This window comes from Pyrus communis, chromosome 12, assembly GCF_963583255.1.
Source record: "Pyrus communis chromosome 12, drPyrComm1.1, whole genome shotgun sequence".
Classification (NCBI taxonomy): Eukaryota; Viridiplantae; Streptophyta; class Magnoliopsida; order Rosales; family Rosaceae; genus Pyrus; species Pyrus communis.
Window position 1 is genome coordinate 19,125,239 of NC_084814.1, and position 16,174 is coordinate 19,141,412.

The 16,174-nt window shown below is 37.7% G+C and overlaps 3 protein-coding genes across 4 annotated transcripts; all 3 read left to right on the forward strand.

Annotated features, from left to right (window-relative positions):
* Window positions 1-3,727, forward strand: LOC137710879 (probable methyltransferase PMT18). 2 transcript variants are annotated; one of them, XM_068450033.1, is made up of 6 exons: window positions 1-295; window positions 1,114-1,822; window positions 1,899-2,109; window positions 2,366-2,663; window positions 2,766-3,230; window positions 3,312-3,727. In XM_068450033.1, the coding sequence occupies exons 2-6, from the start codon at window positions 1,124-1,126 to the stop codon at window positions 3,535-3,537; spliced, it is 1,899 nt and encodes a 632-aa protein (XP_068306134.1). In that variant the 5' UTR covers window positions 1-295; window positions 1,114-1,123; the 3' UTR covers window positions 3,538-3,727. The 2 variants fall into 2 exon arrangements, with proteins under 2 accessions (XP_068306134.1, XP_068306133.1); XM_068450032.1 differs by lacking the exon at window positions 1-295 and adding an exon at window positions 317-586.
* Window positions 3,728-8,322: 4,595 nt separating this feature from the next.
* On the forward strand, window positions 8,323-12,643 carry LOC137710427 (uncharacterized). Its single transcript, XM_068449443.1, has 10 exons — window positions 8,323-8,672; window positions 8,903-8,981; window positions 9,090-9,187; window positions 10,010-10,114; window positions 10,202-10,281; window positions 11,072-11,162; window positions 11,238-11,345; window positions 11,427-11,513; window positions 12,052-12,120; window positions 12,349-12,643. Exons 1-10 carry the CDS (start codon window positions 8,421-8,423, stop codon window positions 12,475-12,477), a joined length of 1,098 nt encoding a protein of 365 aa, XP_068305544.1. The 5' UTR covers window positions 8,323-8,420; the 3' UTR covers window positions 12,478-12,643.
* Window positions 12,644-15,449: 2,806 nt separating this feature from the next.
* On the forward strand, window positions 15,450-15,806 carry LOC137710119 (uncharacterized). Its single transcript, XM_068449071.1, has one exon. It carries the CDS (start codon window positions 15,450-15,452, stop codon window positions 15,804-15,806), a length of 357 nt encoding a protein of 118 aa, XP_068305172.1.
* Window positions 15,807-16,174: the final 368 nt, after the last annotated feature.

The following is a 16,174-nucleotide window of genomic DNA, read 5'->3' on the forward strand; positions in this document are numbered from 1 at the left end:
AAAGATTATTGCTTTGCACGCCCCAATCACTATTTACCTTCTTCCTGTAATCGCGGGGAGCCCCTTTAAAGTTGCCCTCTTTCCTTCCATGTTTCCTACTCTTATTAAATAACCTTTTTCTGCCTCCTCTTTCCAATTTTTAATCTTTCTGATTAAATAAATATGGCAACAAATACCACTTGAAATTACCCTTTTGGTTTCTGCAGTAGAGAGGTTCCGTTTGAGGTAGTATTGTACTGGGGGAGGTCAGAACGGCCTATATAGAGAGCCTTGACTGAGATATTTTTCACATCAGGTAAAAAAAGCACTTTCTATTTAAGCAGCTTTTTCTTTAGAGAAATACAAGTTACCCAATTTGCAGCTGCTGGTTCCCAGTACAAATCTTTGCTTGTTTCCAGTTGATTTGTTGGGTTTGTGGTGTTTTTTGCCATAAAACTTGGGGTGCAGAAACAAGCAAAGAATAACAAAAAAAAGGGAAAGAGGAAAGGTGCAGACCTCCGTGTAGTTTCTTTAAGATTTTGAGAGAACTTTAGGGTACTGAGTACTTGTTTTGTTTCTAGCTTCAAACTTCTGTTGCTGGAAATAGGTACATTTCTGATTGCATTTCGTTTCTTTTTCGTTTCTTTTTCCTTCCATTTCCTTAATTTTTATGTTTATCTTTTTGTTTAATGGGATCTCTTAGCTTTGCCTTCCAAGTGTCTGGATCTTGTTCTTGCTTTGTGAAGTTTGCATTTTTTGCTTTATTTGTGTTTCCAAGTTAAATATGCAAGTTTTATTGATATTGGGTTTATTATTTATGAGAAAAGATTGAATCTTTCCATATTTGGATGATAGTTAGAGTAGCGTGTGATTTTGTTTTTTCTGCTTATTCCTGTATAGAGATGTATGTTTTTATTTTTTTATTTTTTTATGTGGGGTTCATGATTTATGAATAAAGATTGAATCTTTATGTTTTCGATTGATTGTTACAGTTACAGTGTGATCTTAATGAATTATGAATGGTTATTAAATGGGATCTTACGATTTGTGAAAAGGCTTGAAATTCTTGAGGTATTGATTGATGGGTAGAGTGTGATTTCTTGATGTTTTCGTTCGAATTGGAACTTTTTGCAGAAAGAACAAAATGGCCAGGGATTATAGTGGTGGATCGCCAAAGCATCACCACATAGAATCCAAGAAGAAGAGGCTCACTTGGATCTTCGGGGTTAGTGCGCTCTGCATAGTATGTTACATGTTAGGAGCTTGGCAAACCACTTCTGCCCCTGTCAATCAATCTGAGCTCTACCAAAGGGTTGGTTGTGATGAAACGCCATCTCAGTCCGGGAACAAAACTTCCTCATCCGTGTCATCATCATCATCATCGCTTCACTTGGACTTCGAAAGCCATCATCAAGTGGACATCAACAAAACCGAGGCTGTCCAGAAGTTCCCACCGTGTGACATGTCCTACAGCGAGTACACTCCATGCCAGGATGCAACAAGGGGGAGGAAATTCGACAGGAGCATGTTGAAATACAGAGAGAGGCATTGCCCTACCAAAGAAGAACAACTTCTTTGCCTTATTCCTGCTCCACCAAAGTACAAGACCCCTTTCAAGTGGCCTCAGAGTCGTGATTTTGCTTGGTATGACAACATTCCCCATAGAGAACTCAGCATTGAGAAAGCTGTCCAAAATTGGATTCAAGTCGAGGGTGAAAGGTTTAGATTCCCCGGGGGAGGTACCGGGTTTCCAAGGGGAGCTGATGCATACATAGATGAAATGAACGAGCTCATTCCTCTCACTAAGGGCAACATCAGAACTGCAATTGATACCGGCTGTGGTGTAAGTAGCACATATATGTGTATAGATGTGTAATTAGGTAGCAAATGCTGATGCACTCTCCTGTTTGGGTATTTAGGTAGCCAGTTGGGGTGCTTACCTGTTGAAGAGGGACATCTTGACAATGTCTTTTGCGCCGAGAGATACGCATGCAGCGCAGGTCCAGTTTGCATTGGAGCGTGGAGTTCCTGCTATGATTGGTGTCATGGCTTCGAAGAGGCTTCCCTACCCTGCAAGGGCTTTCGATATGGCTCACTGTTCCCGCTGCTTGATCCCTTGGACGAACTATGGTAAGTGTCTATGTCTCTCTTTCATGTTTGCTTCAACATATTACACTATCTGACATTACTTGAGTTGAAGTTTTTGGAGCTGCATACTTTAAATAGACATGTGTATGTGTATATATATATGTATGTATTTGTGTATATATCTATATATCTATTCACCACTATGCTTAGACTTAAGATGTTGAAGTAAAATTCACCACTAATTTCATATGATGTGGTTTTGAAAGCATGTGGATTTTCTTTTGAATTATTTTTGCAGATGGTATGTATCTAATTGAAGTGGACAGAGTTCTAAGGCCTGGTGGTTATTGGATTCTTTCCGGGCCGCCTATTCACTGGAAAAAACACTGGAGAGGATGGGAGAGAACTCAACAGGATTTGAAACAAGAGCAAGATTCTATTGAGTCTCTTGCAAAGCGCCTGTGCTGGAAGAAGGTGATCGAGAAGAACGATCTTGCAATCTGGCAAAAACCTATCAATCATGTCGAATGCATTAAGAGCAGGAAGGTGTATAAAACACCACATATATGCAAATCAGACAATCCAGATATGGCTTGGTACTACTCCCTGAGCTTCATTTGTGATTTTGTTTATTTGATTTGGAATGCGAATTCTCCTGTACTAACTCTGCTTAATGTGGCATGTTTTGTGCTTAAAAGGGAAAGAGAAATGGAGAGTTGCATTACTCCTCTACCGGAGACAAGCAATCCCAATGATGTTGCTGGTGGGGCGTTGGAGAAGTGGCCTCAGCGTGCATTTGCTATCCCGCCTAGAATCAGCAGTGGTTCAATACCAGGAATCACTGCTGATAAACTCCGCGAGGATAATCAACTGTGGAAGGAAAGGGTGGACCATTACAAGCGGATCGTACCAATTTCCAAAGGAAGGTATAGGAATGTGATGGACATGAATGCTTACCTCGGTGGATTTGCTGCAGCGTTGTCAAAATATCCGGTGTGGGTTATGAACACAGTCCCTGCCAACTCAAACCAGGACACTCTTGGAGTGATTTACGAACGGGGTTTCATTGGACATTACCAGGATTGGTGTGAGGCATTGTCCACATATCCCAGAACATACGATTTCATCCATGCTGGGGGAGTCTTCAGCATATACCAGGACAGGTAAAGCTCCATTCCACTATAGTTTGCATTTGGTCATCGAGTTTTGTTACTTTGAGGCCTAATGTGGTTTGTACACTGCAGGTGTGACATAACACTCATTTTACTGGAGATGGATAGGATTCTGAGGCCGGAAGGAACGGTTGTGTTTAGGGATACTGTAGAGATCTTGGTGAAAATAAAGGCGATTACCGACGGGATGCGATGGAAGAGCAGGATTCTGGATCATGAAAGTGGACCTTTTAATCCAGAGAAAATTCTTCTTGCAGTGAAAACTTACTGGACTGGTGAAGAAAAAAAAGGAAGCTAGTAGAGATGTAGTAGTGTATCCTTTTTTTTACCTTTTTGCTTTTGCTTGGAGTTCTACTTTTGCTTCTTTTTTTATTTTTTTTATTTTTAACTTTTATTTTAACTCTATTCGTGCATCACCAATGTTGTGCTCTGGGATTGTGTAAAAGAATATAATCTGCTTCTAGGTGGGAAATTGGATAGTTTTTTAACGATGGTCGCCTTATAGCTTATTTTGTGTGTTTCTTGGTTCAGTCTGAATCAGTCGAACATAAAATTCAAACTTGGATATCTTCCAATATTCGGAAGAGAAGTATCATTAAATTAAGAGTTAGCGAGCTTTCGGTTGTGAAAATATTGAGCAACAAGTGTTATGGTCAGTGATTAAGCCTTATTGGCCAAAGAGTTAGGTGATCCATCCTCTTGAAGCTTCATTATTTGGTAGGCAGTCCTAAGTTCATAACTGCTAGTATTCGTGCAGATTGACAGTAGGTAGGTAGAAATCAATCTATTGGGCAGGGCAGTTAGGCATACTGAACCCTGAGTAGCTGCTAAAGCTAGAGTGTTAGGAACAAAAAAGTCTCCAAGAAAGTAGTAACAAATATTGGTACGGAAACTCTTGACAAGCGACTTGTAGTTTAAGTGGTCGATAATATTGACTCATCTATATGAGATGATCTTCAATCTTTCCCTATCCAAGATTATTGATAAGTGGATTACGGTCTTGGACTCGTTCTGACACTATAGGAGCCATCAGCCTAGTAATAGGCTATTTAGAAACAAGTTATAGCTCGAGTAATTAAGAATATTGAATTATTTATTTAAGATTTTATGTTTGGTTTTTATGATTTATCGCAAAGATGTTATTTAGGATTAACTTACATGAAATAAGTTCACTGTTAGTATGACGTCTCAAATTAATAATGCATTTGTCATGTAGAGAAAAATTCACCAAAAAAAAAAAAAAAAAGAAAAGACAATGCATCATTAGATCAAAGAGACACGTGACTGTAAACTTGTTCAATATAAGTCCTCGTTGTGCAGGACTTGAAAGGTAGAAGAGACTCTAGGCCCCTAAGGACCCAAACAAGGACAAATAGTCAAATTGAAGAGAAAATGTTGGGTGGTGGGAGGTCGACACTGTCAAATGGCTTTGGTTGGTATGGACCTGATCACCCCACTTGGGCGTGAAAGTGACGCTTCAATTGATGTCGCTGGGATCAAAATTCAAGCAAACATAGTGCTTTTTACACTTTTTTTTTTTTTTGTTATCTTTCACACTTTTGTTATTTTTTGTTCATTGATTTTCTTCGATACATTTTATTAGACGCTTAAAAATTGAAAGGATCGTGTTAGAAGTAAAAATAGGTGTAGATCTCCCAACTTATTAAATGAAAACACATTGAAATTAGAAATTCCAGCACCAAACAATGTACGTTATGCAACGACTTAATCATTTGATGTGACGAGCTTATTTGATCTCTTTAGAGTTTAAATATTATATGAACTAAAATCTTTTTTTAATTTGTATATGAATTAAAATTTTGAAATGACCTATCAAACCAACTATTTGAAATTATTAATTTGTCATCTCACTTTAATTCTATTAAGTTTTTCATTAAAATAGCACATGATTTGAGTTCAGGGTTATTTCAGATATTTCAACACCTCACTCTCCTAATAAGTTGCCTTCAACAAAAATAATTTAGGGTTTCTAAAATATATATACATAAATGGGGCTCATTTGGTACAGAAGGGACCGATCTACACTCATTTCTCTGTGTTCCGAAGTGAAGATGACTAAAAAATATAGTCATTGGGGACCCTCCAATATATGGTAAAGTTGCATGATATTCTTTATGCTGAAACATAACACATGACGTATTTTGGATGGAAAACTTAACGGAGTTAGGGTGAGATGACAAATTAATAATTTTGAAAAATTAGTATGACAAATCCCTTAAAAAAATTCAGTTCGTATGACACATTGAAAAATGTGTGTGAGTTCATATGATAATTTTAAAAACGGCTTTTTAGTCAAAATAGTTTTTGAGATTGACATAACTCCTTACTTTAGAACTATTTCTATCGATTTGTCATACTTAGGGACCACTTATATTGACGATGAACAAACTCAGGGACCACTTCTATCAATTTTAAATCTCATGGACCAAAATAAAGAGTTATACTAATCTCAGATACCGTTTTTGGTAAAAAGCCTTTAAAAAATTTTATTGACAAAAAAAAGCCTTTAAAAAATCTCCTTTTAGAGTATAGAATGACACTATATTAGTATATCATAGATTGTTGTATAATAAAAGGGCTCAAAACACACGACTTATCTAATACATATGGCTTATTAATTATGACCAATTACACATTGTGCGTTTTAAATAAGTGCAGTCCAGCATGTTTCATCTCATAAATTATATCAAAAAAACACATACGGATTGGTTTGTAAGATATGACTAGTTGATCAACCAGATGGTTGTGCATCATAGATTGATGAGGTTGGGAGAATCGAGAAAGGAGTAGGTTTGCCTTGGTTTAACAAGAGGGAAAAAGATTGAAAAGTAAGAATAAAAATAAAAAGCAATATGGTTAAAATAAGGAAATTGTTATTAGCACTCCAAAAATCTCATTCTACACTTCAAACTTTCTATATTAGGAATGAAAAATACACTTGTGAGGAGTGTAGAATGAGATTTTTGGAATGTCAATAACACTTCTCTAAAATAAAGGGAACTTTCATGAAAATGGCTTGGACTAAGTTTATTTTAATAAAAAAAACCAAGCTATAACTTTATTTAATTAAAAAGACTTAAATTTTAATGAAAAATCCTTAAAATTTAATAAAAATGACAAAAAAAACCTTAAATTTTAATGAAAAAGACATAATTTTAATATTAAAAAAAAAATTTTAAAAAATCTGACGCGCTGACCCACGTGTTCTCACACTATTTATGAAACTTCTACACTGTTTATGAAACTTACGACATTATTTATGAAACTTATTGCACTGTTTATGAAAACTTACGACACTGTTTATGAAACTTACTACACTATTTATGAAATTTAATGGTACTACGTTATTCTCTCCTCCTCTTGAATTTTCTTAGCACATTCTCACCTTCCAAACACATTTTCTTCTTCTAATTTTCTTCAATACTCATCAAATTTTCTCTGTATGTTTTTTTTTTTTTTATCAATTTATATGGGGGATGCGCCCACATTATTTTCTGAACTTTCTCTAAAACTCTTTTTCTCTCTCAAACTCAATCTTTCTAGCACCGAGAAAAGAAAGCTCTCACTTTCCCACTTACCTTCACAAATCAACCCCAAACTTAGCATATTTGAAGTCTGTGGGATGCAAAGATCACAATGGTGGTCTTACATGTGGGATCGGTGCAGTGTGGACCTCGGCACCATTAATGCCTGAGAGCTTGAAGCTCTCAAACTCAAACTCAGGTGAGGTCTTTACTTACTTTTGAATTTCTGAGTTTTAATCTCACTATGTTGCACTCTGTGAAACTCGAGGGTTTCAACCTTTGCAACTTATGCGCATACAAACCCAGCCACAACGACAAATTCTAGGAAATACCGTCGAGTTTGAAGTCGGCTAGTGTTGGTAATGCATCCATTCTCTCTCTCTTGTTTTTGGGATGTTTGGATGAAGGATTTCTTGTCACATCCCGGGCCCGCTCCACCATTGTAGCACGATATTGTCCACTTTGGGCCCCGACCACGCCCTCACGATTTTGTTTCTAGGAACTCACACGAGAACTTCCCAGTGGGTCACCCATCATGGGAGTGCTATCGCATGCTACTCGCTTAACTTCGGAGTTACCATGGAACCCGAAGCCAGTGTGCTCCCAAAAGGCCTCGTGCTAGGTAGGGATGAGAATATACATATAAAGATCACTCCCCTGGGCGATGTGGGATCTTACAGTCCACCCCCTTTAGGGGCCCGACGTCCTCGTCGGCACACCACGGCCAGGGTTAGGCTCTAATACCAAATTGTCACATCTTGGCCCGAGGTCCACCACATCCCGGGCTCGCTCCACCACCGTAGCACGATATTGTCCACTTTGGGCCCCGACCATGCCCTCACGGTTTTGTTTCTGGGAACTCACACGAGAACTTCCCAATGGGTCACTTATCATGGGAGTGCTCTATCGCGCTACTTGCTTAACTTCAGAGTTTCCATGGAACTTGAAGTCAGTGAGCTCCTAAAAGGCCTCGTGCTAGGTAGGGATGAAAATATACATAAAAGGATCACTCTCCTGGGCGATGTGAGATCTTACATTTCTTGTATCTGTTTATATGAGGGATGCACCCAGTGCAAGTTGGGTTCTTTATGTTTATTTTTATTTGTATTCTTTTGTCTTTATCATTAAATAAAGCTAATGGATGATTTATGATTAAAATGTAAATATTTGAAGCCATTTTTATTAGTTTTCCTTAAAAGGGAAGCAACTTTAACGAAAAGTTCCCGATACTGTTCATTTTAACGAAACTAAAAAGTCAATCTTGATATTATTCACTTTATCTTTTATTTTGTTCTTATCATTAAAACTCAAACTTTTCAACGTATTTTCATTAGTTTTCCTTAAAATAAAGAGCCAAAAGAAGAAAAAAAAAAAAAAAAAAAAACACACCAAAAAAAAAAAGGAAAATAGGCTTTGAATTTTCAATCCCTCGATTCTCTCCTGGGCTCTACCAATTGTTGGCTACCACCAGTGTATGGGCGTGTGTATTTGTGACTTGTCAGGGTCATGTTCCTCAAACCATTAAAATTATATTTAAACATTTTGGGTAGGCCCCGGAAGCTGGAGAGGGGATTGATTCGATCAAATCGTATCGAACGCAATCGATTGAAGCAGAAAAGGAAGGAAGATTTCGGCGATGGGGGATGCGAAGAGGAACACTTCTTCTTCTTCCGGCAGTGACGAGGAGATACGAGCACAAGTGGCCAAGGCGGTGGAGGGGGTGAAGGAGCTGCAGGACTCAGCTGCCTCCTTCGTCTCCAGAGCCTCAGCCGACGAGCAATCCCTACGCCAGCGCGCCCAATCTCTCGATTCCTCCATCCGATGCCTCCGCTCCCAGCTTGATTCCCTGCTCTCCAGCAAGGCCTTGGATCCCAAGTTAGCAGAAAAGGTAAGTTCTTTCGACCCCTTTTCTGGTTCTTTATCTCCTTCTGCTGCTTCTGCATGTCTGTGCATGCAAACCCAACTGCTGAAATTGCTGATTTTGCTTATTTTGTGGATCCTTTGATTGCTCATTTTGTGATTTTGCTTTCTGGAATTGTAAATTTGCATGAAATTGGAAGTTTATTTGAATTGAAAATTTGGAATTGATTGGTGTTTTGGTTGGAATGTTAATGGCAGCTGGAAGAAGATTTGCAGAGGGCCACATGTGTGTTGGTGGATGGCGATGCCGCTTCGTTTCTTCCTGGGAAATCTCAGGGTACCCGTTTCATTAATTACCTCATTGATCATAATTTTGATATTTTTGCTTTAGTTTTGTGTTGGATTGGCTCGTTGTGCGTATGTTAAGGGCTTAAAATTTATGCAGGAGGGAGGTTTCTGAGGATGTTTCTCGGTCCTATCAACGTGCGTTCCTCTAGCAAAGATATCCGACTCAAGGTTAAAGAGGAATACAACGGTTACAGAGTACGTAATACGTCTTATTCCTTTATGCTTTTGTCCCAAGTTGCTTTTGATTTTGGTATTGACATATATGGTGAGCTTCATATCACTGTAAGATTTTGAAACTGGAGGAATATTTTCATCTTACATTGGAGGTACCAATAGTATACCTTACTCAGAATCAGTTCTTAGGATCATCTTTAGTTCATAGTTACCAACTGAGCCAACTATGAACTAAAGAAACCTTGCTCAGACCACTTTGACTCTTTTGCTTGGATTATGTTTCAAAGAATCTTTTTTGTTTGCTTTTTCTTTTTATATCCTTTTGCATGACACAAGTGACATAAACAATCTCTTCGGTTTCAGAATAACCGGGGTTTATTCCTTCATTCTTTGACTTTTTAGTCTTTTTGTTATTTCCTCTCACTACCAGGCTATCTTGAATTACGGTAGGTGTAGGGTTTCAATACAAATAGAAAGCCCTTGAGGTTAAATTAACTACTAAAACTTCCGTCAGAGATATATAAGTGTGCTTGGAAATTCTTATAATTCGTCTTAGTGATTTATGCTAATATTTGGGTAGAGGCATGCCAATTCAACATAACCTCAACGGAAAGCATCTGTCATAAATGTTTTACTTGCCCCCTTCTGGTAATTATGCCTTCTTATTTTCGTTTAAATCTGATCCCTTAGAGTAGAATTGACTCATATAGTATGGTTTCCCTCATGCTGCTTCGTTACTCTTTATCTCATATGGCTACTTTCTCCATCTTCTGTTACTACAAAGAATGTCAAGCAAAATTAGTTTGAGCAGCTTTACTTAACAATGATATTACTTTGGAGCAGGATAGAACTGCCCTTCTATTCCTTCTTTTTCCAGCAGCACTACTTATACTAAGATCTTGGATTTGGGATGGATGTTTGCCAGCGTTTCCAGTTCAGGCTTACCAGGTACATTCATGTGCTTTGAATATGCTGATATTTTTGTCTAAATGCATGATTTCATAGTGGATTTGATTTTGAGTTTATGCTTATTAGGCATGGCTGTTATTCCTCTACACTGGTTTGGCACTGCGAGAAAACATTTTGAGAGTAAATGGAAGTGATATTCGTCCATGGTAAGCGGACAGCATCTTTCCTCCGACATCATTTTTCCTTTATTCTGGCTGTTATTCCTCTACAGTGTTTTACAAGATACAAGAACCAAGTTTGTGACCCTCTTATGCTCAACTTGGGTTGATAATATCCGTAGTTTCTTTAAAATAATGGAGCTGAATTAAGTCAGGCTCCATGTGCGCGTGCAGGCGTGTCTTTTGTTTATATATATTTGTTTCAAATTGTGTTGATTCAACTAGCACTTGTAATTGAGTATAGACTTGTGGGAAACATTTCTGAAGGCCTGTTTAGGATCCATAGATAATTTCAGAGTAATTATAATATCTCTTTTCTCTTTTCTCTTTTCCTAGGTAGTGTAAAAGTGATCTTGAGGTATCATTTATTGAGGTGTGATATCGGATAATTGGGTAGGGTGCAGGTGGATGAATCCAAGGAAACTTTGTCTATAATTGTTATTAAAAGTCAATCTGATGACTTCGTACTATTATTTTTCACAACTTATCACAGAAATTTCTTATTCCCACTTTTGTGGTTTGGGTTGAAGATATATAAACCAAGGAAATGTTGTTTGCGATTGTAATTCATAGTCAATCTTATGATTTTTCATAACTTACCACGGTAACTCTAATATGAATCCTTTGTCATCCATGCATTGATTCTTCTCGTGGAGCTTAATTCACAACAACCCTATTTGTTGTCAAAATGATCATTCATGCATTTATTTGGTTAGTTAATTGGCATTGTAACTGACCATACAAATTTCTTCAGAAAGGTACTGATACGTTTGTGCAGGTGGATATACCATCACTATTGTGCTATGTTTATGGCCCTTGTTAGTCTCACATGGGAGATTAAAGGACAACCAAATTGTTCCCAAAAGCAGGTAGCTTTTTAGTTTTATTGTGCGTTACTGTTAATAGCTTTGGCGCCGTTAATGATTTTGTTAAGTCTTGTGCAGAGAGGTGTGCAATTTTTCCTACAATGGGCTATGATGCAAGGAGTCGCTATGCTTTTACAAAATAGATATCAACGCCAGAGACTCTATACTCGAATTGCATTGGGAAAGGTGCCATTAAAATGATTAATTGTTTGATTACAAAATTTAAGCCTGATTCTGTCATTTTATATATTTGTTTTGCAATTTCAGGCCAAAAGAATGGATGTGGTCTGGGGAGAAACAGCAGGCGTAGATGGTCAATTGTGGATTCTATGTCCAATACTATTTATTTTACAGGTGATTAGACAACATGATTAGTTTTTACTTACGGCAGAATTTGAACTAAGGATCTACCGCTACCCCACCCTTTCCCAATCCCACTTGAGCTAGAGCTCATGGGCAGCTAGTAGATATATGATTTAACCATTCGCTAAGTGCAACCTTATTAACTGACTGCATATACTTAATCATGCATCTTAGGAGTTTGCATGATATGCAGCAGAATGAATTGTTGAAAAAAAATCATAGTCCGTAGAGTTTCATTTGAGTAGTTCTCTTTTACGTTGCAGCACAAAATGATAGGTTGCATGACTTACGAATGCCTTCGTGCAAGATAGAGATTGGACTGTTACACCGCAGATAACCTAAAATAGGCTGACCTTGCTAATGCACATATGTTGTATAAGTGGGTGGGTGGGAAAAGTTACGAAACCAGTGATTCTTTCTTTCAGTGAAATGCAATGTAGGCCGAGTCTCCTCCAAATTTTGATTCTATGTCAACCCAGTAACTTGAATGCTTTAATAGCTGAATAACTGTTTGTGCTTCTTGTTTTAGGGTTTTGAGGCATATGTCGGAATACAGTTGCTTACGACTGCTTTTATTGGCGTTGCTTCGGAATGGCAGGTAATTTTTACTGAGAGCTTTCTCTGATTTTTGTGAACAAGAATAAAAATTAAAGAGCATCATGTGGTCTTCGGAAATTAGACTGAGTGACGAGCTCCCTGTAATTTTCAAAAAACAGAAGAGCTAACATTACGTTCTCACTAAATATAAAGAGAACTTGGTGTAGTTTACTCAAAGGTGGAACCATATGTGTCATTGCATTTGTGACGGGAAAAATGTTATTGGCAGGTGAGTTTTTGCGGCGTACTGTTAATTTTAATGGCGGTTGGGAACTTTGTAAATACGGTAGAGACGCTTATGGTGAAGTCAAGGTTTAAGGCAAAGATGAAAAGAAGCAAGAGCAAGCAGGATTTGTAGTAGGGAAGGGCTGACGACAGTCGGTAGGGTTAATCTTCCTGGAGCTTCATAGGAACTCATTTTTTTGTAATGTTTTTTCTGTTTACTAAAAGTTGTTTCGACACTTGTAGTGAAATTGCCCTTCGTTTCGAGCTTTTTTATGAATGTAAAATTGGTGATTTTATCATTTTTTAGTCTGGCCTTGAGTTTTTCCATTTTTAGGGACTTGACCTATATATGCATAGCGGATTCAGGATTCGAATCTAAGAGTGTCTAAGTTTTAAGTACAAGTTTCTAGATAGAAACAGCGCGAACCGTGCAAAAAAGGAAAACAAAATTAGTTTATTCACATGGGCGTTTCACGAACACTTGGTGAGCTTGTCGTTAGCCAAATCATGTTGCATAGATGTTAATAGATATTGACATATGCCGAAGCAACTTGATGAGTAATATATGGAGAATTTGTCGAGTAATATTGATACAATATGTTGAGATATGCTTAATATATATTACATCAAAACACTCGGTAAGCACATAAGAACCCTTGCCAAACATTCGGAGCGTCTTAGGAAGAATTTCACGTGTATATTTCTGGTATTTGGAGTGATCTTAGGACCACCTTGATCCCATTTGCCATTCGACCTTGCATCTACTGATGAAAAACAGTTGCATGCTCATCAACCATTTGATGCATATGCAGCATGCATTTTTAGTCGGTAACATACACTGATACACATGAACGATTGTCGTTACTCGTTGGCATTGACATATAGTACCTAGAGTTGCCGTGAAGGGCATTCGAGGAACGTAGGATCATAGTGCTGGACTCATAGGGGTAAAAAGGGGAAATAAGTGATTATAATTAGAGAAACAGATTATAATTCTTGGTGAAAGCAGAAAAGTGAAAGTACAGGCAAGAAAAAAGATTAGCTCACCAAAAAGAAAGGAGGTGGATTGTCTGCCTCCTCATTTCCATACTATTTTATGTCTTTTTGTATTGTATGATTACAGTTAAGTTACATCAATATTTTATATTAATGTTTTATAAAATAATAAAATAAAAAGTAATAGAAATATAAATGTTGACGTGGTTTAACCGTAATCACACAAACAGAATGATAGACAATCCACCTCCAAAAAGAAAAAAAGGCTTTGCTTTTCATTTGCGTACTAGACAGTACACGTGATGCAAAAGGAAGGAATCTCATCACTACAATGCTTTGATTACAAACTATAACGAATAAAGTATAAAATAAAGAGAAAATCATCTACAAACAGGAGTGTTCCTGAGGTAAAAATAAGAGTACGGAAATTACTTTTTTTAAATAAATCATAGATTGCTGCATCATTTTCTATAAGCAACATCTCAAGTAAAAGGGAATATGCTTTCAACAACTTGAGCTACGATCCTCTGTAATATTACATCATTGATCACACAACGCAAATTACATCCAAATATGATTACTTTGAAAATTTTATTGTGGAGCCAAAAATAATCTAGAAAAATATGGAGGTGACACGGATTCTAGGGTATAAAAAGACAAAATTACCCTCGAGGTACACTGAAGCTTCTACGCGCAAGCAGCAAACAATCATGACTCAATCAAGGTCAAAAGTGCTCAAAATAGGTAGTCTTTCAAAACCTATTTCATCCATCCTCATGAAATCTTCTCCACAAGGTAATCCCAAAATCATTCCTTTGAAATTATATTAATTAGCTAATTAATTGATTTATTACTCAATTAATTTATTAATTAGCTAACAAATTATGAATCACACCCAAAAAACCATCCAAGTGGCCGGTCCCCACCTCCCAAAGGGGCCGGCCATACTCCTACAAATACCACCTCATTTTCTCCAAAACTCAATTCCAACTCTCTTGCAAAATTTTCTAAATTCTCCAAACACTTTTCCCTCAAAATTCTAACTTTGGCATCGGAGATTCTTCGGCCAAAGCCCCACCCATTCATCGTGGGTGCGTGAGACTCTTGACATTAACCTAAGGTGTTATTTGTTTTGTAGGTGTAATTTTGTTCAAGAACAAGAAGGAAGAAATTTACATCCACATTTACCATCCACGTGTACATGTCTTATGGAGAAAGGGTACCATGTAAGTAACTTGAAAAACAAGAAAGAATCAAAAGAATCAATTCATTTATGCAGATTGAGTTGCACAGTTTTGTTCTTTCATCTCCCCTATTGTTATATACACACACAATTAATAAGATGCATGTATTTTTCAATTTTTATTGTTACAGATTCTTCCCTGTTTGTTCAAACTTTAATACTTGATGCCAAAAGAGAAAGAGTACAGCCTGGTACCTTCATTAAATTAGTTGTTTAATTAATGAACTATGTTTGCTGAAAGAAGAGGAGCAAGTAGTGCTGAAATTCAATCACAAATAGACAAGCCACTAATTATAATTTTTCAATTTCAAATATTCGGACACATGTCTATTTGTGATATGCTCTTCTTTTTGTAGTGAAGCATGGTTCTTAATTAATACTTCCACCAACACCAATCACGTTTAAATTTTTATTGGGTAAATTATAGTTTACCCCCTCAGGTTTGGGGTCGATTTCAATTCCTTACAACGTCGTTAAAACATTTAAATTTCATACATTTAGTATCATTTTATTTCAATTTCATACATCTGTTAGAAAATATGTTAAGTAAACCGTTAAGTGATGACGTGGCAAATAAGGGATCTCCATTTGTGCTGACGTGGCTGCCACGTGGCTAAACACTTAATAAAAATTTTAAAAAATTAATTAAATAAAGCAAAAAAAAAAAAAAGCCAATTCGTTTTCCCTACCCAAGCACACCCCCAACCCAGAATCCCATTCCCCCACCCCTTTTCCCAACCCGAGCGCACCCTCCTCCAAGTTTTTCGGTCGTGCTGCCCTCATGTCCTTCATCTCTGCCGTCCCCGATTCCCAACATCCCAATTCATCTCTGCCAGGCTACTGTTGAGACCGTTTTTCTCAGCGGTATGCTCTGCCCGATTCCTGAGCTTCTCGGCGGAGCATCCACTTCTGACGAGGCATCCGAGGATGATGTCGGCAGCGTCACTATCTCTACAGACATGTGGAGGCTTCGAGATCTGAGTCACAACTCTGGTTCCTCATCCCGGTTCACTAGTTCCCGATCCGTCAGGGCCTCCTCGCTGAAATGCAAGCGATATGCCGCAGCCAACGAGTCCTCCACCAAGTTACTTCAGCTTCAACAACACGCGGATCTAGATCTCCGGTTGACCCCGACCCTATCTTTTAAACCCAAGCCCAATCCAGATACCCGACGTCATAAGAAACGTGATATTATAGGAATGAATTTCTGTGTTTATTCATAAGACTAGGGCTACATATTTATACACAGTTTACATCTCAAAGTCCTACTCTATTGCCTACAATTATGCATAAAAAGATATAAGAAAGGAAACAAATAACTAATTTGCCAATTACAATATTTGATACTTATTCTGTGGGATTCTTTCCTCTAACACTCCCCCTCAAGTTGGAGTGTATGTTAATGACACCCAACTTGCTGAGTAGAACTTCAAATTGTGTCGAACTCAACGACTTAGTGAATAAGTCAGCAGGCTGGTCTGTAGTTCGAATGTAGGCCGTGCACACTAGTCCCCTTTGAACCTTTTCACGTATTAAATGACAATCGATCTCTATGTGTTTTGTTCGTTCATGGAATACGGGATTCGAAGCT

Coding starts and splice junctions, on each gene's coding strand:
- LOC137710427 (XM_068449443.1), top strand. CDS start 8,421: ATGGGGGATGCGAAGAGGAACACTTCTTCTTCTTCCGGCAGTGACGAG. Junction 10,282..11,071: donor GGAAGTGATATTCGTCCATG/GTAAGCGGACAG, acceptor ACGTTTGTGCAG/GTGGATATACCATCACTATT. Junction 12,121..12,348: donor GCGTTGCTTCGGAATGGCAG/GTAATTTTTACT, acceptor TGTTATTGGCAG/GTGAGTTTTTGCGGCGTACT.
- LOC137710119 (XM_068449071.1), top strand. CDS start 15,450: ATGCTCTGCCCGATTCCTGAGCTTCTCGGCGGAGCATCCACTTCTGAC.
- LOC137710879 (XM_068450033.1), top strand. CDS start 1,124: ATGGCCAGGGATTATAGTGGTGGATCGCCAAAGCATCACCACATAGAA. Junction 1,823..1,898: donor CAATTGATACCGGCTGTGGT/GTAAGTAGCACA, acceptor TTGGGTATTTAG/GTAGCCAGTTGGGGTGCTTA. Junction 2,664..2,765: donor GACAATCCAGATATGGCTTG/GTACTACTCCCT, acceptor TGTGCTTAAAAG/GGAAAGAGAAATGGAGAGTT.